The sequence below is a fragment of the Anolis carolinensis genome, chromosome 1, assembly GCF_035594765.1.
Source record: "Anolis carolinensis isolate JA03-04 chromosome 1, rAnoCar3.1.pri, whole genome shotgun sequence".
Lineage (NCBI taxonomy): Eukaryota > Metazoa > Chordata > Lepidosauria > Squamata > Dactyloidae > Anolis > Anolis carolinensis.
The window spans coordinates 33,021,696-33,046,641 of NC_085841.1; the positions used below are offsets into that span (position 1 = coordinate 33,021,696).

The window sequence follows — 24,946 nt, forward strand, 5'->3', positions numbered from 1 at the left end:
CAGTTTCTTCAGAACATGATAATTACTTAAATGCTATGGAATGCCAAGTACATCATGCAGCTCCACAGTGACCCTTAGTGGATGAAATTTTGATGTGAAATATCTGCTAAAATCTTCACTTTTCTTTTCTTTTCTTTTTGTATCGTTTGGTATCTATTGTTAAAAAAGTAAGTATAAGTAAGGCAAGTATAGAATTCAAAAATCCCAGGGAGCTGAGATAGTGAAATCTAGGATCACCATAAGTTAAAGTTGATGGCAGTTAACAACAGCAATTAAGACACTGCTAATTTAAACCTGTGTAGAAGCATTTTAAAACAAAATAATGGAAATAAAAGTATACAAACTGGTATGATATAAGCCTAGGGCTGTGCTGAAGGCTTGACATTATGATATTCTAAGTAAATAAAACTCTGAGGAGTAACAAATGAGTATCTTTCAAATTCAGCAGCACTGGTATTGAACATGAATATATCATAATGCACTGCTTCTTTATTTGTAGTCAAGACTAATCATATTTCTCCCTCAGATGCTGGGATGAATATCTTTAATCAAAGTACAACCAGCCAGCGATCAGTGAAGGAGAAAACACTAGGAAATGAATTCTACCACAAGACAATTTACTGTATATATTCCACCTCTCATTTCTCAGTCACTGCTTTAACAAAAATATAAACAACATAAATATGAACAGTGGAATTAAAACGCAATCTCAGAGCTAAGAAACATTAATCTGGAGGGACTGCCTCTCCCAAAGGTCATGCTGCTTGTGCAATTTTGGGAGCTATAAAACAAAAGGTAACATTTCAAAGCTCTGCACAATCTTTATATAGTTTATACATGTCTGCTATACCCCCAAGGGAAGTGGTTCTCAACCTGTGGGTCCCCAGGTGTTTTTGGCCTACAACTCCTAGAAATCCCAGTCAGTTTACCAGCTGTTATGATTTCTGGGAGTTGAAGGCCAAAACATCTGGGGATCCACAGGTTGAGAACCACTGCCCTAGGGTAAAATAGACATGCAGTGGCCATGGCTAGGAGAAGCTATAGTAGGTTGTTTTTGTCATAGTCTACTGGGAAAGTCAAGTTTCCCTTTTCCTTTTTGCTGATTTGGCAGAGAGCACACGCAGCAGTTAGAAGTCCTCCTTAAGGAGGAAGTACACCAATGGCTTGGCAAAACAAACTAAAAACTTTAGTATATGAACTCCATTCTAAAATTAGAAAGTTACTCAGGATACTAATCTAATTTAGCTTCATTCTAGAGTAGAGCTGGGAGGAAGAGAAGAGATAGAAAAGCATCCCTAAGAATATTAGGTTACATCACAGAGGGGCAGGATAGGTAGACCAGAAGGGAGGATACTTGAGTTCACTCAGACTATCTAAGCCTATTGCTGCTGCTCTCTCTGTGCCATTCTTTGGTGCTTAGTTGCACTTCTAACAAAGTTTAGTGGGAATGACTTTTGCATTTTGAATCACTGAAACAAGCAAGTGGAAATAAGAAAGTGGAAAAGAGAGAGGGGGGGACTGGGCCATTTTTGAAGCTCCTAAAACATGGGATGACAAAGATTAATTGGGACTGTCACTGCCAAGCTAGGACTGTTGAAGAGTATGCTCTCCTCATTTTCAATCTTAGGGTGCATATGCACTGCAGAATTAATGTAGTTTGATACCACTTTTACTGCCATGGCTCAGTGCTATGCAAATATAGGAATTGTAGTTTACAAGGTCATTAGCCTCCTTTGCCAAACCAACCAACAAATCCTAAGATTCCACATCATTGAGGCATGGCAGTTAATGCGATGCCAAACAGCATTAATTCTACAGTGCAGCCATACCAGTAGACACACGCAGTTAGGAGCAAAACCTATTGCACCTATTGAGATATTGAGATATAGAATGTGTTGTTCCATCAGAAAAAACAGACAATGAATAAAATAAAGAGCTTGGATACATAAAGCATATTGATAGATGCACGATTTTATTTGAAGACACAGAACAAGCACTTCATTAAAAAACTTATGACAAAGTACAAAGCAAAAATAGAAGAGCAAGGAAAGAAACAAGCTTTAAAATATCTTGCATTCCAGAATTAATTCTAATATTTGTACAGCTGATAAAATCCTACCACATTTCATTCTCCCCTTATGGTTTCATACTGAGTAAGAACTTATTAGCTGATCATGGAAGATTATGAGATACCATATGCATGATATAATGAAGTTGCAGCATGTTATTAATTTATAAAAGCTCAAGGAAGGAGGATTAAGGGACTTTTGGGACTGGTCAAGCTTGTAATTGCTTTTAATTCTATTATTAGCTTAATGAATTCTTATATATTTCCAATATGAATTTGAATGCTGTATCTGTTTTAACCTGACACTATCTTGAGTTATAGTCTTAAAAAAAGATAGGAGGATATACAGTGTTTCCTGACTTATCGCGGGGGTTACATTCCAGGACCACCCACGATAAGTGAAAATCTGTGAAGTAAGGACACTAGGTTTCTCCTTAGGAAGGAAGTAGAAAAAGGGAGAGAAGGAGGGAGGGAAGAAGGGAAGAAAGAGGCAAGGGTTGGCGCCACCTCCTTCTCCTCCCGATGCTGTTTGGGTTCCTTCTCTACCCTGCTGCCCGCACCCAACTGAGACTGCCACTGTAAATAATAATTTTTTATGATTTATAATATTATTTTTAGTGTTTATTTAAAAACTGTGAAACAGCAAGGGCGCGAAAAACGAACTGCGAAGTAGTGAGGGAACACTGTACATAAATGTCACCATCATCATCATTTTATTTAGATTTCTTTCTAAATCTTCCTCACAGCTTCAAAAGTTCAATTTTAACGATTCTGTATGGAATTCATTATGGAATTTAATAACGGATCTATCTAGGAAGGAAAAAAGTCCCTGGAAATAATGAGATTTTCCAGTTCATTTTGTTTTGATTTTACTTGCATATTCATGGTTTTGCATCCAGACTATTTTTTCAAATATCCCAGGCTTCCCTCCCTCTTTTGTGTTCTTCCCCCTTCCTCTCCAATTGATCACATGTGCCATCTAGACTCAGCATTTCAGAAACTGACTTATCCATTTGCACTGAGCCCTTTTAAATAATAATTATACATGAGTTATAGTCAAAGTGTTAAATCATTTTCTTTTACTGCTAGCATTCCTCTTCCCTCACTTGATTTTTGTTGAATCTGCTGTCCTGGGAACTGTCATTATGTTTCTTGGTAGCAACCCATCTTAGCTACTTCCATGATAACACAGCCAGCCAGCCGTGGGAAAGGGCATTTCACTTTGAGAAATACTATATTAATTTATTATTTCTCAAAATGATGGTCTGTGGATAGGGAATAAAAAGCCCTTGAAAATTCTGGGGCTTCCCTGGGAGTACTTCAGGATGGGGGAAAATCGTATAGATCTCAACTATCATACAAACCTAGAAAGGACTGGAACAAAACCATGGACTTCCTTGTTTTCCCAGTCTTTCTGGATGTGCCCAATGCATTTTTAAAAATGGGAAATAAGTAATTTGTTTCATCATTCATTATGTTGCTTGTTGTTTTCTTCATTCTTTGAAAAAATCCATATTAAAAAGTAATAAAATATCCTAAAATATCCAACAAAGTTTTTCTATGCCTAAATGTAACATAAAAAGTACACACTGTTCTAGACATAGTTTGGAAACAGAAATGTCATTATGTGCTTGTGTCCAGCAAAAAGTAATGTGTTACAAGAAACTTCCAAACTGAATTTTCTGCATGAAAATTTGAATATGAAGACTCTTCCCAGAAGAATTGGCTCTCTGGGAAGCAGAAGAATGAATGCTTCCCACACTCGGAGTATATATTTCATTGTGGAAGGTGCACTAACAAAGAGCATGGATTTGGCAACATGAAACCATTTGAAGATATATATTTGATACATACATTTTCCTGAGAAAGATTAACTAGAATTAATCACAATGCCAGTCCAATCCTCCCATCTAGTGGACACATTTTATAATTGCAGTCAGCAATGAAATACACTACTATGCTTGTGCCCTTGTTTTTGAATAAGTCTTACTAATGTTCTATCAGATTCGCCTCTCTCACTATCCAAAAAGCAAGAGATTGGTAGCAATCTAGAAAAGGTAGATACTCTGATATGCACAGAAATAGTAACGCTGTTCATCTTTCTTTTGTGAATCCAGACTTGTTGGACTACAATACAGGCAAAATGCATGCTAATAGCCATGCAGTCTTTCACACCCACATTGCTCCTCATACTTTATTAATGGGCTTTTCTCATCAAAATAGGCTAGGTACATGAATTAACGTTAAGTCACAGTTTGCTGTTGAGTTACAAATACCACAAAGTCTGAACACAATAAACTAGGTTTATTCAGCATTATGCTGGCTGTTGAAATGGGACTTATATCCTTCCTTTTATGTCTTCTTCCCTCGCACTTCACTAGCTAAACATCGTCCTTGAAGGATTTTCCAGTCCTTCAGATCTGGATTCAGGAACACGTGGGAAGATTAGCAGAGTGAGTCCCTGGATTATATTCTTCCTGAAGAATCTGTGTGATTCTCATAAAACTCTCTGAACCCCCCCCCCCCAAATTTACATATCAGTGCTAACTAGGGACTTCTGGGGTATGTAGTCCAAAAATATATTTTTTTCAACCTAGCTCTAGGTCTCAATCACACCAGGCAAACTATTCATGAAATTATAAGAAAAATGAAATTAGCATGTAACATAGAGATGTAAACTATGAACTCATGATTTTCTGATCAACAATTATTAAACTAGTCCTGAAAAATGTATATGTAAAGAACAATCTCAAGAATTTTAAAACAATATAGGTATCATTTTGCTTTGGGTCTTATACAATCTAATTCATGGGCAAAAAAGGTCAAATTCTTAAGGCCACAATTTTACCAGAAAGGCTAAAGCCCACAAACCACTAGGATATTATAGAGCAACTTACTCCAGTCCCATTTGACTCTCTATAATTTCTTTATATTCTTCTTTATTTTCAGATTTATCTCCTGCAACGTTGAGAACAAAAAATGCCTAAATGTACTATCTGAGCTTTCAATAGTTTAACAAAAGTTACTGCCTAGAAATGTTGCAATGTCAATGCTTCAATTAGTGGATTATGTTTTTTTAAGTCTTACATTTGTCCAAAAAAGCAAGAATGTACCAAGATAGCAGGACATGATATGCATAATAACATTATTGGTTAGTGCAGAATAAAATGTTAAGAATGCATCAGGGATTTTTAAAAAAAACATCATGTGAAAAAGAGCTGTCATGCAGAAAGTTGTTATAATTAAAGTATTAGGGGTGGCATTTTAAAGTGAAATCTGGACTGGTCATTTAATGATCCTGTAAAGAAGGGTTTCTGCTCCTCCAGGTGTTTTGGTCTTCAACTCCCAGAAATCCCAGCCAGCTTACTGGCTGTTAGGAATAGTGGGATCTGAAGTCCAAAACATCAGTAGGAGCAGTGTTTGAGACACACTGCTGTAAAGTTCTGCAAATAAAGAATGGTGGGTCATGGTAACAAAGCTGAAATACATTCAAATAGTCCCTAGAGTCTGATACTGCTCCAATTTTAAAATTTCTCTTCTAGATTTTAATGAAGCTTTGGAAGAACACAAGAGGTGTGCTGAAAGGTGTTTGGTCATTCCTGGTTCTTATAGCATTCAATGTTATGCTATCCTCTCCAAAGCATGAAGCCCATCTTGATGTGTTTCAGATCTGCATTGAGGACCCATCACTCTGCTTTAAGAAAAAATGTTTCTGTGTTAACCACACTTTAAAAATACATATGTTTTAATCAGTCCTGACAAGAGTTGGCCTGACGCGCCTTCCTCTTGACACATTTCTCCCTTTCGCCCTCCATTCGTGCCACAGCACTATTGGTAACAGCAGAGCTGGCCCTAGGTATTTTTCAAGTGTAGGCAAACAGAATCCCCCCCCCCAAAACCAATGACTGAAAAATAAAAGCGTTGGATAAGTGAAAATGTTGGATAATAAGGAGGGATTAAGGAAAAACCTATTAAACATCAAATTAAATTAAGATTTTACAAATTAAGCACCAAAACATCATGTTTTACAACAAATCAAAAGAAAAAGCAGTCTCAACTGCGCCCACGTATGTTTTGCGCCCCAAGCGGCTGCTTAATTTGCCTCATTGTTGGACTGCCTCTGGGTAACAGCAAAGTCAAGGTAACCATTTTGTATCTGGAGTCCTATTAATTTCACAGGACTTGATACTGGATAAACACATCAGTCCTGTGCATTCATACAACTGTTATCACGTTTTCAAAGCTGAAATTTGGGACAGTCGAAATTCATGGCAATTAGAAAGTAGGAATGAACTATGCTGTTTCTAAAATACCAAATGAAAGTCTATAAAATGTAAAAAAAAAAAAAAAACCTTCAATTTTTTTTGCCCAAGTTCTTCATAAACATAAAAAGTTGTCATGAAATTTATGAATGTGAACAATATATTAATTACATAATACACACATTTTGTCTTTATGCAGGCCCTGCTCCAAAATATGTTATTGTTTCTTTTCTGTTTTAGTAATGGCACTACTAGATGGATTTTTTTTTTTTGCAGGGGCGGGGGGGGGGAGGGAATGGTACTGCAAACCACACTTTTGATCCCATTAGAGGGTAGAGCAGAAGTGGGTTTCTATAAACTTTTTGTGCGGTTTTTCAGCAGAAATGATTTTTTAAAATCCCGTAGTTAGCCAGAGTGGGATGGTGGTCTGATCATTGGACTGTGACTCTAGAAACCAGGGTTTGAATTCCCTCTCGGAAACTCATTAATTGATCCTGGGCAAGTCAACTTTGTTTGTGCAGGACATCCTGCAGCACATTTTGCTATAGTTTTTCAATGACTGGGAGAGTCTCAACCAAGTCAACAAAGTTTGTGGCAGCCACAAAAACGAAGTTCCTGGAGTATAACAACTACTTTCAAAGTAAGTATCACACAGTTAAACAGGAAATTACATTTTCAAACCAGAAACAGATTTTTTTTCAAAGTTCGTTACATAGTGTTACATTCCAGTCTGGAAACCACAGCACACAACACTCCAGAAACCTTGACTTTGCCATTTTATAGAAGGGATACCATTGTGCTATGCCATCGTAAATAATGGCACTTGAGCAGTCACGGATTTTGGTATCCACGTGTTGGGGGAAATCCTGCAACCAAATCCCAGTGGATACTGAGGGCTCACTGGCCCCCTTTCTTATGGTGCTTTTCTGTATGATAGTTCTTTACATATGGAAGTTTTTAAAATTCCTCACACAGCCTGTAAAAAACCCTAATATGTGCTTTAAAACGCTTTCTAGCTATCGTTTGGGGAAAGTGCCTTAAAATAAGAGACACCTCTCAGGCCCCTTCCACACAGCTGAATAAAATTCCACATTTTCTGCTTTGAACTGTAATATATGGCAACGTAGACTTAGATAATCCAGGTCAAAGCAGATATCGTGGGGTTTTCTGCCTTGATATTCTAGGTTATATGGCTGTGTGGAGCCCCCGGTGGCACAGCAGGTTAAACCGCTGAGCTGCTGAACTTGCTGTCCGAAAAGTTGGAAGTTTGAATCTGGGGAGTGGAGTGAGTGCCCACTGTTAGCCCCACCTTCTGCCAACCTAGCAGTTCGAAAGCATGTAAATGTGAGTAGACCAATAGGTACCACGTCAGTGGGAAGGTTAACGGTGCTCCATGAGGTCATGCTGGCCACATGACCTTGGAGGTGTCTACGGACAACGCCGGATCTTCAGCTTAGAAATGGAGATGAGCACCAACCCCCAGAGTTGGACACGACTAGATTAGACTTGATGTCAGAAGAAAACTTTTACCTTTACCTATGTCTGTGTGTAAGGGCCATCAGTCGGAGAAAGGGCGAGCTATTTGGAGAAACATCTACACCAGGCATGGGCAAATTTCCGCCCTCCAAGTGTTTTGGACTTCAACTCCCACAATTTATAACAGCTACATTTTAATTCTGTAATTTGTATTGTGTTTTAATTGTATGCTTGTTCTTGGGGCTTCGTCCTCATGTAAGCTGTCCTGAGTCCCTTTGGGGAGATGGAGGTGGGTTATAAGAAATAAATTATTATTACAGTAGAGTCTCACTTATCCAAGCTAAACAGGCCAGCAGAAGCTTGGATAAGTGAATATGTTGGATAATAAGGAGGGATTAAGGAAAAGCCTATTAAACATCAAATTAGGTTATGATTTTACAAATTAAGCACCAAAACATCATGTTTTATAACACATTTGACAGAAAAAGTAGTTCAATACGCAGTAATGTTATGTTGTAGTTACTGTATTTATCACGACCAAAATATCACGATGTATTGAAAACATTGACTACAAAAATGGCTTGGATAATCCAGAATCTTGGATAAGCGAGGCTTGGATAAGTGAGACTCTACTGTATTATTATTGTTATTATTGTATTGATACTGTGGTTTTCTATAACTGCTTACACATTGTAATCATTCATCGAATGCTTGCGTGTACAGCCAAGTTTTAAACTGTTTTCTGAATGTCAGGAGGGAGGGGGCAGAACTAATCTCGCTAAGGAGGGAGTTCCAAAGCCAAGGGGCCACCACCCAGAAGGCCCTGTCTCTCATCCCCACCAATCGTACTTGCAAAGGCAACAGGACCGAGAGCAGGACCTCCCTGGCCGATGGTAATGCTCTAACTGGTTCATAAAAGGAGATGCATTCAGGCAGGTAAGCTCAACTGGAACCCTTTAGGCTAAAGCCAGCACTTTGAATTGTGCTCGGTAGCACACTGGCAGCTAGTGGAGCTGACATAACAGGGCGGTTGTGTGCTCCCTGTATGCTGCTCCAGTAGGAACCTGGCTGCCACCCTTTGGACTATTTGAAGCTTCTGAACAGTCCTCAAAGGCATCCCCACATAGAGCACGTTGCAGTAGTCTATTCAAGATGTAACTGGTCCACCACCATGGCCAAGTCTGACTTCCCAAGGTACAGGCACAACTGGCACACAAGTTATCTGAGGCCCCTTCCCCACAGCTGAATAAAACCCCACATTAGCTGCTTTGAACTGGGTTACATGGCAGTGTGGACTCAGATAACCCAGTTCAAAGCAGTTATTGTGGGATTTCCTGCTTTGATATTCTGGATTATTATAAGGCTGTGTGGAAGGGCCCTGAATCCACCCTGCCATATATTCTAGTTCAAAGCAGAAAATGTGAGGTTTCATTCAGCTGTGTGGAAGGGGCCGCAGATGCGCCCTGGGACGCCAATTGGGGGAGCAACGCTTGATTGACAGCTGGCGTTCCAACGCCGCGGCAAAGCAAGCCAGAGCCAGCTCTTGTGCAATTCCCTTCTCCCGCCAGATGACGTTTTCGCGAAGCCGCAGCCACTAGCGTCGGTATTTTGACCCTCGCGGGGCCCCTTCCTCCAGGTGCCGCGCGTTGCTATGGTATTTCTCTCCTCGCGGCCCGCAGAGAAGAGTCGCTGCCTCGGCCAGGAAGAGGGTGGGAGGCCGCAGCGGGCCTTGGCGTGGGCGGCGCGGCCTTCTGGGCCCGCGCGCTTTGCCTGAGCCTCGGCCCTGGCTGGCTTGCCCTCCGTGAGGGGCGTCTCTTCGGCGGTGTGCTGCGCGGCGGCCTCGCTGGACGCGCCTTTCGCTTCCCCGGCGCCGCCGCCGCCTCCTCCCCTCCCCTCCCTCGGCTCCGGGGCGGCGGCGGCGGCGGCGGCAGAAGAGGGCAGGCGGTGTTCGGAGCCAGAGCTGCTGCTGCTGGGGAAGATGGCGGGCAACGGCGCGGGCTTCGCCGGGGCGGGCAGCGGGGAGATCGTTCAGCTCAACGTCGGGGGGACCAGGTGAGCAAGAAGCCATGTGGGCGGCGGCAATGGAGAGGCCTTATGAAGGCGGAGGTGTTGGGATAGAGGTGATGCTTCTTTTTGGTCGAAGCAGGGCCTGGACAGACAGGGAAGGGAGGCAGAGGGTGCAGCTACACTGTAGAATCAATGCAATTTGGCCACTTTAAGCCCCATGGCTCAATGCTGTCAAGTCCTGGGAGTTGTCATTTGCACTCCTTGGCACAGGAGGCTAAAGGCCTCGTAAAACTACAGCTCCCGTGGTTCTATAGCATTGGGAGTATGTACACCAGGTGTGGGCAAACTTTGGCCCGCCAGGTATTTTGGACTTCAGCTCCCACAGTTGTGGGAGTTGAAGTCCAAAACACCTGGAGGACCGAAGTTCGCCCTTTCCTGATTTAGAGAAACACAGATTCTTTATGTCCAGGTTAGATAAATCTATTGGTCTACATCCAACTGCTCGTCCTAATTAGACCTGGCAGAGTTGTCCGCCAAACTTCCAGTAAGAGAACTGGAAGGCAGGAGAAATGGGATACAGGAAGCCAGAGCTGTAGCCAAGGGGGGGGGGCCTTAGGGGATTACCCCCCCCCCCCCCAAAATGGCTCAGTGCTATGGAATCCTGGAAGTTGTAGTTTGGTCAAGCACTTGCCCTCTTGAGCAGAGAAGGCTGAGGACCTTGGGAAACAATAGCCCCCATAATTCCATAACATTGGGTGTGACTAAACTATAGAAGGAATGTAGTTTCATACCACTTTTAAGTGCCATGATTCAATGCCATGGAATCATGGGAGCTGTAGTTTTTCCAGGTCTTTGGCCTTCTCTGACCAAGACTGCTAGTGCCTCACTAAACTCCACACTCTGGGTTTCCAATACATGAGGCCATGGCAGTTAAAGTGTTTTCAAACTTCATCAGTTCTACAGTGTAGATCAGGCATGGGCAAACTTTGGCTCTCTAGGTGTTTTGGAGGAATTGTGGGAGTTGATGTCTAAAACATCAGGTGGGTCGAAGTTTGCCCATGCCTGGTGTAGATATACCCGGTGAGGGATACTCTTCCCTATCTGCAATCCCAGAAGTCTTAGGAAGGAGACCAGTCCTTGTGGAAAAGTTACTGTGCTTGACTATGGGGATGGTCTACCTCTTACTCCTTGATTGCCTCTTCCAGATACATTTTCTCTTGTCAATGTCTGTCTTGAATTGTGGTTCACATTATTGCACATATATCTCTACAACACTTTGTGGCTTTCTATATATTTCTGGACTGCATATCCCATCAGACCTAGTTAGAAGAGTAAATAGGGAGGGATGATGGGTGTTGCAGTCAAACCACATCTGAAACAATACTGAAAAGAGGCAGGAAAATCAGGTCCCTTAATGTATGGCTTCCTTTGGGTTGTTTACTTTAATTCTGAATAATTATTATTAGAGTTATGAGGTATGCAAGAATTCATATTGTATTTTGCATTGAGAGATTTAAATTGCAGTAAATTGGGGCTTGTTATTGCTTGGTAAAGTTGGAAGCAGTAGGAAATGAGGAAGACTGCATTATACATGGATAGACACAATCAAGGAACTCTCAGCCCTGTTGATGATAGGGTGACTTGGAAGTCTCCCATTTATTTAACAATGACAATTACAGGTTGCATATCCTTTTCCAAACTGCCTGGGACCAGAAATGTTTTGGTTTTCAGAGTTTTTTGGATTTTGGAATATCTGTATTGCATATATAGTAGAGTCTCACTTATCCAACATTTGTTTATCCAACGTTCTGGATTATCCAATGCAGTCTGCCTTTTAGTAGTCAGTGTTTTTGTAGTCAACCTTTTCAATACATTGTGATGTTTTGGTCCTAAATTCGTAAATACAGTAATTACTACATAACATTGCTGTGTATTGAACTGCTTTTTCTGTCAAATTTGTTGTAAAACATGATGTTTTGGTGCTTAATTTGTAAAATCATAATGTAATCCCTCCTTATTATCCAACATATTTGCTTATCCAACGTTCTGCCGGCCTGTTTATGTTGGATAAGTGAGATAAGTGAGACTCTACTGCAGTGGTTTCCAAACTTATTTGGCCTACTGCCCCCTTTCCAGAAAAAATATTACCCAGCACCCCCTGGAAATTAATTTTTAAAAAATTAATAACAATTTAACGGAAAGATATATGTATTAATGTTTCTACCTTTTTCGTAAAATATAGTAAAGAAAGGTGTAAATTAGAAATGTTAAAGTTTGAAATTATGAAATTATTTTTTGAACTCAGAACAGAAAGGTAATACAGTTATTCATCGCCCCCAAATGCACCTGTGGCTATCACCGCCCCCCTGGATCGCTGCAGTGCCCACCAGGGGGCGTAGCGCCCACTTTGGGAATCACTGCTCTACTGTATATACATAATTTGGTATTTCATATCATTAAATATATTGCATACAGAGCCAGGAGGTAATTTTACACAAATTTTATACACTGTACTCAGTGTACACCCAGAAAGAGTACACTTCTAAAATATGATTTCTTAATATTCTAAATGACATGCTGATTTTGGTCTTCTATAATACTCAAGAGAAGCTTCTGTGTTGGCAGATAAAATGCAGCCATAAGAAAGATGTGTTTGGGGAAAATATCTGGATGGGATAACTTAGAAAGGCTAGATTTGGAAATTTAGGTAACTATAAATATACTAGTTTGAATTTATGTTTATTCAGGTTGAAAAATTGCTGATTTTGACTTTTTAAGGTGATGCAGTGATCTAGCTATATCTGCCCTTGTTACATGACAGGAAAAAAAAAACCCTGCTTGTTAAAAGCATCTGCTTGGCCTACTTTGAGGATACAGTCTCATGTTGAGAGCCATTGTCAGTTATCTCATTGTTCTTGCTGATTGGCAGCAGAAACAATGGAATATATGTGTAATTATGTGGGATGATTATACAGAAGAACTGTGTGTTTATGTCAAAATACTTAAACATTGTTCCTATTTCATTATTTAGAAATATCTGACATTCTCGAGGCCAAAAATAAAACTGAAGACCAAGTTTCATCAGATACTTAGGTGCCAGTTGAGAAAAAGGCTCAAACAGTATGTCAGATTTCTGGTGTATTGAACAACCAATTACTTGGAACATTTTGGCCTTTGATTTGTAACCAATAAAAGACTTCTCCAGTCTATAGACATGTGTTTTAAAGATTTATTAACTGGAATAATTAGCGATGTAATAGTCAGTTCTTTCTATACTAAGCCTCACAGATCACAAGATCTATCCAAACATAAGAATTACAATGGCATTTATGCAGAGTCCTTCTAAGGCTTTAAGCAAGAGTACCTGTAATTCCTACAGCATTGCTGTTGAAAGATAATTGTTCAGTGATTCCCAAACTCTAGTCCTCTAGGTGTTTTGAACTTCAACTCCCAGAAGTCTTATCTGCCTTGGGTAGTGATCAGAAATTCTGGGAGCTGCAGTTCAAAACACCTGGAAGACCAAAGTTCAGAAGACAGTAGTTTAGCTAGTATTTTCTTTTAATTGCTGAAGAATTGTACCTTTCTTGAGGCCACCTAGAGAATTCTTCAATTGAGGTGAAACTTGAAGTGGCTCATACTTTTCAAATATAATCCTATACATGTCTGCCCAATATTATGCATTTGATCAAATTAATATTATTCCAAGGTAAATGGCTATGGGATTATAATCTTGGCCTACAATATATTCCCCTGAAACGAGACCAAATAGATCTGCCTATATGCCTTAGATTGATTTCCAACAGATGGACAGGGAGTGAAAATTAAAGATATGAAAAAATCTTTATGAAAATGTAGTATAACATTTGTTATTTAGTATTCATTGTGTAATTAATGCATGCATAAAAAGGGGATGCAGTGGACTAATATAATACTTTCCTATAATGCCAGACTGTGCTTAGCATGCCACAGAGGGAAGAAATGAACATGTTAAGTGATCTACATAGTTATTTTTCTGTAATTGCTAAATAATTGTGTAGTTAGGTTGGAATTCTTTTACATTTCAGAAGAGTTAAATAGAAAAAATTATTTTGAATCCTAAGATATGTTCATATTAGTGAGCTTGTATAAGGAAGTTTCTGTATTCCATTCTCTCCTTTCCAACTCCACAAGCCCCCTCCAAATTAAGGACAAGATGGGGTTTCCAGAATTGCAGTGGCTGTCAGGTGAAAAAAGAGATAGAAGACTTCCTTTACTTCTTTTAGGATTCAGGCTTATGTTTATGCATACAGGCACACGTAAATTAACAAAGCACATGCATTTCTGTGAATTACTTTTGTAACAGAAAATTTGTTCCTGGAAGCAGAAATACAGTGGAAGGAATAAGAGTGGGTTCTAACACTGCAAAACAGAAGGCCAGGTCAACATGATTCAGCAAAACTTTTATATAAAACAAACAATATGCATGTGTGACATAAAACAGCCAAGACAAGGAAACCTTGTATAGGAAATTGCCCCCTCCTCTCCCCCATCCTTTCCCCTGTTACCTGATCAGTGTCACTGATGACTGACCAGTAGGACCCTTGTCATGACTGAAGACTGCCACAATATAGAGAACAGTATTTGCTATCCTATCTTCCTGGGCTGCCAGAGCCCAGAAAATACAGGATGGCAGTAAAAACAGTTCGATCTAACTCTTTGGGAGAGTTAGATCGAACTTTGAATTCTGGTGCACAATCCAGATTATTCCCTGACTTTGGTTAACATGAGTCAAGGCTGCATTAAGGTGGCCTTGACCTGCATTAGCCTGGATCACAACCATGCTGCATTTGTCCTTTCCACATTAAGTGGTCAGTGCAGTTCATGGTTAATATTTAAATCATTATTTTAAGTTTGTATAAGCCCAGTTTTAAAAAGTGCATTAGTAAAAAAAAAGTTTGGCAAACATAATATTGTCACCCAGGTTGTAGAATTTCTGAAGAAATTCCCATATTAACTGACGGAAACAATATTTTTATACAAGGTAGTGGTTGAAATATTGTTTACTTTTAGACCCCAGAATTACAGTAGAGTCTCACTTATCCAACATTTGCTTATCCAATGTTCTGGATTATCCAACACAGTCTGCCTTTTAGTAGTCAATGTTTTCAATACATTGCGATGTTTTGGTGCTAAATTCGTAAATACAGTAATTACTACATAATGTTAAACTACTTTTTCTGTCAATTTGTTGTAAAACATGATGTTTTGGTGCTTAATTTGTAAAATCATCATGTAATTTGACATTTAATAGGGTTTTCCTTAATCCCTCCTTATTCAACATTTTCGCTTATCTAACGTTCTGCTGTCCCGTTTATGCTGGATAAGTGAGACTCCACTGTATGTTATAAAAGTCACTTTTTTCCCAGCTAAATAGTTACTTAATGTCAGAAAGATAACATCTTGCTTCAGATGTAGCAAATTAATCATTACTTTGATGTTATCAGTATTGTTTGAATATACTGTATTTTGGTTTAGTTGTAACTTAGTTGCATTGAAATGTTATGCTTTCAATTTTTTTCTTGTTTATAATTTAAATATTTTGTTATGCTCTCAAATTGTATTTTATTTATTATTTAACTTCTGTATAATGTAAACTTTTTATCTTTATCAGTTTAAAATAAGGAAAAATCTTTTATTAGTCACCTTGAATCCCATGTCGGGGAAGAAAGTAGGACATAAAATAAATCCTATTCAGTATAATACAGGAACATCTATCTTGTGTCTGTTCAGGTATATCCATAGGGAGAGACAGTAATAAATAACAATATTATGACTCTTATTCTTATTAATTAATGCTGCTACTCATTTGTGTATTATTTCTGCATATGAATAATTAAAAGACTAAAATTAAATAACCTAGTTTGATGGGGAATCATAAATGTGTTGAAAAACATCATATTAAATGGCTTAGCAGGAGACCTTTTATATTGCATGTAGTTGACCACTATGTGCACAGACTGCTTGGCTATTGGTCTAAGCCAGCAGTGCTCTTCTTAATAAATGTAAGTCCATTTAGAAATGCAAACTAAGGGTACAGTTCTAAATATAACACACAAACCTTAGAAAATGATAGAGGTAAAAATGACAGAAAACATTTCAGTAGTGTCAGTCGCATCTAGTAAAACATGAGGTTGCTATTGACCACTTGAAGGAAACATACTTTTTTTTTCGAGGTGGGGACGCCAAAAAAGAGACTGGAGTCTTTTTTCCTACCTCTCGCCCTAGAACTTTTGTCCTCAATCCAGATAAAGGCGATATGGACTATTTTAGTACTTAAATTCATTGAACTATTTTGTCAGTTTGTCAGCTAATTACAACTGGATTGTGGCTTTGCAGGTCTTTTTATTACTTGCTTATAACCTTTTTTCATTTTCAGGAAAAAATCATGAAATTAGTTGTATTTTACAACTTTTGGATATTGATGAAATAGATGTATTTCAAGTTGCAATTCCAGAATAATTGACCTATGAGTTAATATTCCATGCATATTAAAACTTAATAAAAAAGAATTACTTGCTAGTTACAATACTTTTTTAACCTTTCATTTTCAGGTTCAGCACTTCAAGACAAACACTAATGTGGATTCCAGACTCTTTCTTTTCCAGGTATTGTGAAGCCTGATACATACTGACTTGATTTGTTGTGTGCCTCCAAGTCGTTTTCGACTTATAACAACCCTAAGGCAAACCTATCACAGGGCTTTCCTAGCAAGATTTGTTCTGAGGAGGTTTGTTTTTGCTTTCCTCTGAGGCTCAGATACTATGACTTTACTGTGGTCCTTAGTGGGTTTCTGTGACTAAGCAAAAATTTAAAGCCTGGTCTCCTGTATTATAGTTCAATACTCAGGCTACTTTTGATCTTGTTTAGTGTATATTTTCTTTTACTGTGTTGTTTAATGTGCTATGATTTGTTTTTCTATTATATTTTGTTATATTGTATTGTTCTGGGCATGGCCCCATGTAAGCCGCCCCGAGTTCCCGTTGGGGAGATGGTGGCGGGGTATAAATAAAGTTTATTGTTATTATTATTATTATTATTATTATTATTATTATTATTATTATTTACTATACCATGCTGACTGACTTGGAAGCATCATTATATTTGCTGCAACTTATTTATAAGTAAATCTATAAAGGGTTTAAACTGTAATAGTGTACTTTATTGTATATATTTTCAAGCATAGTTTCATTACCATCAAAGGCCATTAGCATTTGCAGTGTGTATGTGTATGTATGTATCTTCAAGTTGCCTTATTCCCTTAGAGCTCTTCGCTCTTCACTTTAATCAAACTGTATTTCACTTCATGGGGTTATAGACATGTTTTTATTGGGCTACAGTTTTTAAAGATAAAGTTTCTTTAAAAGAATAAAGGGTTAAGTGCCAGCTGGTTCTTGTTTCTTTGTTGAACCTCTTATTTTAAGACTGCTTTCTAAGAAAAGCAATATTGTAGTTTGTTGCATGAATTGGTCACAAAACATGTAGATCCAATAAAAAATGCCAAATGTTATTGACTTGTGTTCAGGAATTGCCCCAAAATTGTGTGTGTGTGTGTGTGTGCTTTCAAATTGCATATTGATTTATGATAATCCCATGAATTTTTCATGTGTTTTTGTTAGGCAAGGAATACTCAGAGGTGGTTTTGCCACTTCTTTCTGCTGAAATATAGCCTCCAGCATGTACCACATCATGTCTGACCTTGGACATTAAGCAGGATCTGGATAATACCTGAATAAGAGACCACCAAGAAAACCCCAGAAGTTATTAGCCTTAGGGGAAAGCATTTTCACTTGTATATTTGTGCATAAGCAGTAGTAAAACATTTTGTAGTCTTGAACCTACTCTATACTTGACCCACTCTCAATGAAAGTCAAGGACGTGCTATCAGAGCTGACTGCGCCCACATCTTCATTTTGCTAGTATCTTTGGGCCCTTCCAGACAAGGCCCTATATCCCAGGATCTGATCCCAGGTTTTCTGCTTTAAACTGGACTTTATGAGTCCACATTGTCAGATAAACTGGGATAAACAGAAAGTCTGGGATCAGATCCTTGGATATAGGACCTGTCGGGAAGGGCCCTTTATTGACAAATAAAGATAACCCAAGTGATTGGAGCTGGCTCTTTGTTCCTCCTTGGCTGTAAGGGTTTCTATGCCTGTGTGAAGATCTTGAAAGGAATTCCTTTCTTAAATACAAGATGGTATTTGCAAGACTTTGTCCCACCATTTCATTGCATGGCAGATTTTGATAACCTGCATGCTAACTCATGGAGAGTTTCTCTGACTTTTTTAAGTACAGGCAGTCCCTAAGTTACGAACAAGATAGGTACATTTTAAAGTGTAACTGCAGCTCATATATATAGGGCTGGAGTTACACTTAAATATATGTGTGTGTGTGTGTGTGTGTGTGTGTGAATGCATGCATACATGTTTTGGAATATTTGTTTTACTGTCTGTGTGCCTGTTTAAAAGATTTCACCTCACTTTCTGTCCCTGTGATAATTGGATTTTGAAAAATTTGACTTGTGGAAACAAGGACTGGCGATATAAGCTTCTATTGAGACATCTTTTCCCCTTGATAACACTTACAGGAGTGGATTTCCTTTGTGAAGGGTACATTTATATCCAGCTTGGATTTGATGAATTCTGAGTTGGGAAATGCTGACTTAAACTTATCAGTATAGTATGTTGGAATGATGTGTTATCTTATCAAATGTGTCTTTCCAAACCTGTGTTTCTGAGAGAATGATTGTGAAAATTTGTAGGGGAGGACTAGAAGAAAGTGATTCCTAATCATTTCTGTACCTCCTAATTATTTTATGCAAATATTCCCATGTAAAATTTGTGATAGAAATATGATGCTTGAAAACATGTTCTCTCTGCCACCTCACTCTCTTTGTAAATAGAAGTTCAACCATAGATGAGGGTTTGGGAAATTAGTTGGTAGAAAAACATAGATGTAGGGTTGGGAGGCCAATCTGTTTCTCTGGAGATGAGAAAGTCACCCTTCTTATGTCTGCTTCTCCTATAGCTACTCTGAGTGTACAAAGAGTTTCTCTGTGCTGGACTCATATCCTGGCTGAAGATCAGCAAGAGGAAAGATCCTGTACAATTTGGAGCAACTGCATAAATTTGATTATAAAATTGAGAGATGGATCTACTAGCCACCCCTGCATTAATACCTATCTTTGTATTCAGTACATGGAGTAGACTCCCATTTGTGGAACAGGGCTTCCCATCCTCTCCTTTCCCTCTGTAGCCATCTTCTACCTCTAAAAATCTGTCATGGACTTGAGGAAAACTCGCCATTAATGTGTGTGTGCGCGCGCATGTGTGGAGGGGGAGTGACAATGTCACAGGGAATTTGCAAATATCACCCCCATTCTTCTGGAAGTAGAACAATTAGCTTACAAACCCATGGCCTTGATTCATTTTACTTTGAATCCTTTCCTTGCTTTCTACCAAATTAAAAATAGCTGATTTGTTTTTTTTACTTTTAGTTTGCTTAGTGGAAGAATTTCAACACTGAAAGATGAAACTGGTGCTGTGAGTATTCAGTTTATTTATTTTTCTTAAGTAGGCAAATTGATTCCAGCATTAAATGTAGCTCGTTTGGGTTTAGCATAGCTTGAACTACCTAATATATGTAAATGAGAATGCTTTATGAGTAACAAATGAATGTAAAATATAGATGGTAGTAGTAAAAGGTCCTGGTTTGCAATTTTGGTTTAATGGCATAGTTTAAACAACAAAACATTTGCAGGAGACATTAAAGCGAACTGACCCAAATAGAAAACAATCTCTCCAAACAAAAGAGTGCTTGAACAGATGGTCTGGTGACATCATTCTCAACTATCAACAAAAGTTACAACAAAAATAAGTAAATATTAAAGAATTTTTAAATATATAACTAAAATCTGGTCTCATTTGCCTGTACTCTTAACTAGTGAAGAAATTATGTGGAAATGATGTTTGTTTGGAATCTCTGAGCAACATTAGCTAAGTAAATATGCTTTCTACATTTGGTAATTAATAATGGGAAGGGTTTGGTCTTGGTTTTATACAGGTTGATTTTAAGGGATAAAGCATTGTCTGAAACCGCTTGTGAGAGCAACTATCATATCAAAATTAGCAAAGTTTTGAGAGGTCTTGTTCTTAAAGAGTTCTTAGAGAGTTTTGTATTCAGTTATGTATTCAGCACTGTATGTAAGGTGTAGTATTGCCATTTTTTAAAAAAAAAAATGAACAAATTATAGTACATATTGTGTTAGAAATATTCTGATTAAAACATGACTGCAAAACAATAAATATGCTCTGTTTTTTCATAGATATTTATTGATAGAGATCCTGCAGCTTTTGCACCTATTTTAAATTTTCTTCGAACAAAGGAATTAGATTTGCGGTAAGTAACTCTCATTTTCACTGTCATTTAAAACACTTATAGGATCCCTGTTGGATCAAACCAAACGCCTATGCAGTACACATTTTGTCCCCATCACAATCAGATGCCTATCTGAAGCCCACAAGTAGGAGAGGAATATAAATGCAGCTTTCATGTTGTCAAATAACTTGTGTGCAGAACAGGAGTGTAGCAGTACATTCCTGCTTGTTTTCTGTAGTAGCTGGTATTTAGAGGTTTACTGCTTTCCATACCTAAGGCGATATATAGCTAACATGACTACAGGCCCGTAGCCAGGATTTTGTTTCGGGGGGGGGGGGGGGGGGGAGGGGGCTGAGTCTGAAAGAGAGAATCTACCCTAGCAAACATTTTGTATTGTTATCCCAATACCCTCATGCATATGGGATATATTGATATGATCATGATATGAATAGACATAACAGTTTAAATAAAAAATGTAAGGCCTTCTCGCGGACCACTCAAGCCCCTCAAGCCCCCCCCCCCCCCCGGCTACATGCCTGCATGACAAGTAGCCATTGATAGCCTTATCCTGCATGAATTTGTTGAATTCTTACGCTCCCCTAAAGCATCACAAACATGTGGAGATAGCAGTACAAGTCCTGTAGTTGAACAGATTATATCACCTCTAAAAATGTTTCATGTGGACTTCTAGAGAAATTGTGAAGGGTCCCCTGGGTTCTCGCAGGGATTTAAAGATCTTCCCTAAACCTTTGACCCTCGTGTGTTAACTCTTATATTTACTCATGTTCTGCTGAAAAAAGTATGCAGCCCAAATGACAGGTGAGCTAACCTTTATTTTATGCTGTCAGATACAATCTCAGGTAGGCTGAATTCCCCTTCCCTGTTTCAGCCCCCTTGAAATGTATTTTGAAGGATCGGAGACCCCCAGGAGCTGTTCTGCATCTGGTGCTGAGGGCTGAAGAGGGGAGGAGAGGATAGTTTTGCACTGTGCCTGTCATAATGCTGACTATAGCACAGTTTGTTTACATAGAACATAGAAATTGACATGTTCTCATTTTAAGAGAATTGCTGCTTAAATTTAAGAACTAAGAATGAAATTTAAGAATTACAGGAAGTCCCCAAGTTACAATGTAATTTCTGTAGGTTTGTTTTTAAGTTGAATTTGTATGTAAGTCAGAACAAGTACACTTTTTGTAACTCCAGCCATATATATGTGTATGTATGTATGTATGTATGTACAGATAGATAGATAGATAGATAGATAGATAGATAGATAGATAGATAGATAGAGCTTTGGATAGCATAACATCCATGTGGTGTTTGTTTTGCTATCTGTGCTCCTGTTCACCTCACTTTCTGTCCCTGTGATAATTGGATTTTGAAAAATTTGACTTGTGGAAACAAGTATTATTTATAAAGCTTCAGTTGATACACCTTTTCCCCATGATAACATTTTCAGGAGTGAATTTCTCTTCCTGGATGTAGATTTCTCTTGCTTCCTGTTGTTTCATCCCTATTCTTAACTATGAATCGTTTGTAAGTCTGGGACTGTCTGTATTAAGTTTGTAGAGAACTTTCTGTTTGGCAATAATCTGTTGAGCCGTTTTCTGTTGTATCAAGTATTTTTCTGGCATGTAAAATTGGCATTTCTTATAAGAGATTTAGCTTTTCTTTAGAATTTTAATGCCTGAGCCATAAAGCTAGTGATTAATATTCATGCTTATTTTCTTGCAGAGGAGTGAGTATTAATGTACTCAGGCATGAAGCAGAATTTTATGGAATCACACCTTTAGGTAAATATGCTTATTTTAATGTTCAGTAGTTTGAATTTACTCAGTGTTATGGTCTGAGTGTTAGACTATGGAGAATAGGGTCTGCATCCCTGCTCAGATATGGAAACCCACTCAGCCTCAGAGGGAGGCAAAGACAAACTTCCTTGGAGTAAATCTCAAGAAAATGTGGTGGTCAGTTCACTCTAAGGTTTTCGTAAGTCTGAAAAAACTGGAGGACACCCAGCAACAACAAATAGTTAAATCCTGTTTAGAGTAAATTGTAGTAAATAATATTGTTTGCTTGCCATAAATTCATAAACAAGAACATTTGGCTCAGTTGTGGGGAGAAGAAAGATACAATTAACTTGCCTGTTCTTGGTAATTTCTCAGAACAGATTTCTCCTTTGTGCTACATATGGTATACCATAATCTCATAATTTCACATCCTTTAATTTCCATCACAAAGGGATGTATACATGGATGTAATATGGATCAGGGTCACTTGCATTGCAGTGCCCTAATTTAGAACTCCCTCCCAAAAGGGTCTCATTGGTGATATTCAGATAGATTGTTAGGAGGGTATTTATTGTGTGCTGTGACATTTTAAAGTGTATTTTAATTCTTAACTACTTTTAGACTTCTTAGGATCTTTTTAATGATTTGAAATTTTAATGTTGGAGATGGATTTGGTGACCTTTCTGGAGAATGGAAGTCACCATAGTAATAATTTATCATCATCACTTTTCATTTTAGCAAAATGGGGAAGTACATTTGAGCTCAACCCTAAAGTGAGCCCAGCATGTATTTGAATTGATCTTTAGATTCTGTACTTGACAATAAAGGAAATACAAAGTATTGTGGATTAACCCACATTACATTTGCATATATGTAATTTGTTCTCACTATATATGTTTCCTTTCAGTAAGAAGATTGCTCTTATGTGAAGAACTTGAGCGTTCCTCTTGTGGCAGTGTCCTATTTCATGGATATCTTCCACCCCCAGGTACATACATGTGTGTGTGTGTCCATTCTTATCCTTGGGGAAAGAAAAGCTCTGTTCCCTTTATGTAGCAAATGGATGCTAAGTTTATTAGGCTTTTAGAATTTAATAAAAAATCAACCCACTAGCTGGATTGACTCAATGCTGGACTAAGGACCTACTGTGAAGGAAGTAAGAGGCAGAGGTTAGAGGTGCTCCCATCCCATTACTCATCCCTTACAAAATCAGAGAAAGAAAAGCAGCTGTCCTTCCTTCTCTGCCTTTTTTTTCAGCCCAAGCTGAACTCAGAAGCAGAGTGGGGGGCCTGAAGAATTTTTAAATACTCAAGGTGGAGCAGCATGACAGCAGCAATTTTAATAGGAGCTTTCTTCATAAGCCTCTCTGAAGACACTTTGGTAGCCGTTTTTAATACTGGCTTACTATAAAAGTCTGCCTGCCCCTATTAAAAATGTCCACCACAGTCTTTCTGCAGGGTTATGCAGGAAACGTTTATTTAAAATAGGCTTTTCATCTCTGCCTCTTGTCACTGCCTTCTGTCTAGGTTGTTAATAGAAGCATCTTGTTTTCCTTGCTCTTCTTCCCCTCCTTTTTTTCTGGGCTGCTTTCTCATTCCTTTTTCTCATTTATATTTTTCCCCTTCATAGATAAAGATATTTGAAGATTAGTAATATAATTTATTCCTCCCATTGAAACTCCTCAAATGAACAGATCCTCTTTTCTTTAACTCTTCTTTAGTGTATCCCCTCTATGCATTTTTAAAAGGTGATGAAAATATTTTTTGTAATATGCCCCTACATTTTACCCACAACTTATCCATGAGTCATGGCAAAATTATTATTTTTGACCCCAAAACTTGCCTGCAACTTATTTGAAAAGTTGACCACTGCACAAGTATAGATGGTAATTAAATGGTTGTGATTCATTGTTGTGTTGCTCAAGGCATGTGAAGATAGTTTTCTGCTTCTACTGCAGGGCTGAGCAAACTGTATCCTTCCAGGTGTTGATGAATTGCTACTACTATACTCCTTCACAATTCTCTCCTGAGTATTCTCTATAGCAGGGGTTCTCAAACTTTTTAAGCAGAGGGCTGGTCTACAATCCTTCAGACTGTTGAGGGGCCAAATTATCATTTGACAAAAAAATGAACAAAATCCTATGCACACTGGACATGTTTTATTTGTAGTGCAAAAAAACCAACAACAATGAAAGAACAATACAATATCTAAAAATAAAAACAATTTTAACCAACATAAACCTGTGAGGATTTCAATGGGAAGTGTGGGCCTGCTTCTGGCCAATGAGATATTCAAGTAAATTGGGGTTGTTGTTGTGTGCCATCAAGTCATTTCAGACTTTGGACAAGCCTAAGTCTAAAACTGAGGGCAGGGGCCAGGTAAATGACCTCGGAGGGCTGCATCTGGCCCATGGGCCTTAGTTTGGGGGAACCCTGCTCTATAGAACTAAGAAGAGTTGTAATCAAACAACAGCTGGGCGGCCATAGGTTGTTCACTGTTGTTCTGGTGAATGGACTGATAACCCTTGAGAACCCTTATGACTGATAAGCTCTCACTATCTGACTTGTTATTGTCTTGATACTGAAAAGCCACTGAACACCAAAATTATATACTGTATTTCCTCAGTTCTAAGAGACACATTTTCCCTTACAAACACCTCTAAAATAATTTTATCTCTCAGATTAGTGCATGTCTTACAATTGATGGCATCTTAGAATTGATGAATTGCATGCAATATTTTTTGAAAGAATGGTGTATTGAGTTGTGAAGGATGCCCTTTCTTTCACTCTTTCCCATGCCATTTCATTTCTGATGAAATGGCATGGGAAAGTATATAGAGGGCTGTTGAGGGAAGAGAACAGAAATTGACTAAAATTGTATGGCAACAACTTAGCCTAATAGTCAAGATGCCTCTGCATCCTATTGCAACC

The 24,946-nt window shown here is 38.4% G+C and overlaps 1 protein-coding gene across 1 annotated transcript in view; it reads left to right on the plus strand.

Moving 5' to 3' along the window:
- The first annotated feature begins 9,715 nt into the window (after positions 1-9,715).
- The window catches only part of kctd3 (potassium channel tetramerization domain containing 3), a 43,769-nt gene continuing 28,538 nt past the window's right edge, over positions 9,716-24,946 (plus strand). Inside the window, exons 1-6 of the mRNA XM_008125853.3 lie at positions 9,716-9,858; positions 16,404-16,457; positions 19,349-19,394; positions 20,177-20,250; positions 21,964-22,022; positions 22,924-23,004. Of these exons, the coding sequence (XP_008124060.1) occupies positions 9,785-9,858; positions 16,404-16,457; positions 19,349-19,394; positions 20,177-20,250; positions 21,964-22,022; positions 22,924-23,004 (388 nt within the window). The 5' untranslated portion in view covers positions 9,716-9,784. The remainder of the gene's footprint in view (positions 9,859-16,403; positions 16,458-19,348; positions 19,395-20,176; positions 20,251-21,963; positions 22,023-22,923; positions 23,005-24,946) is intronic.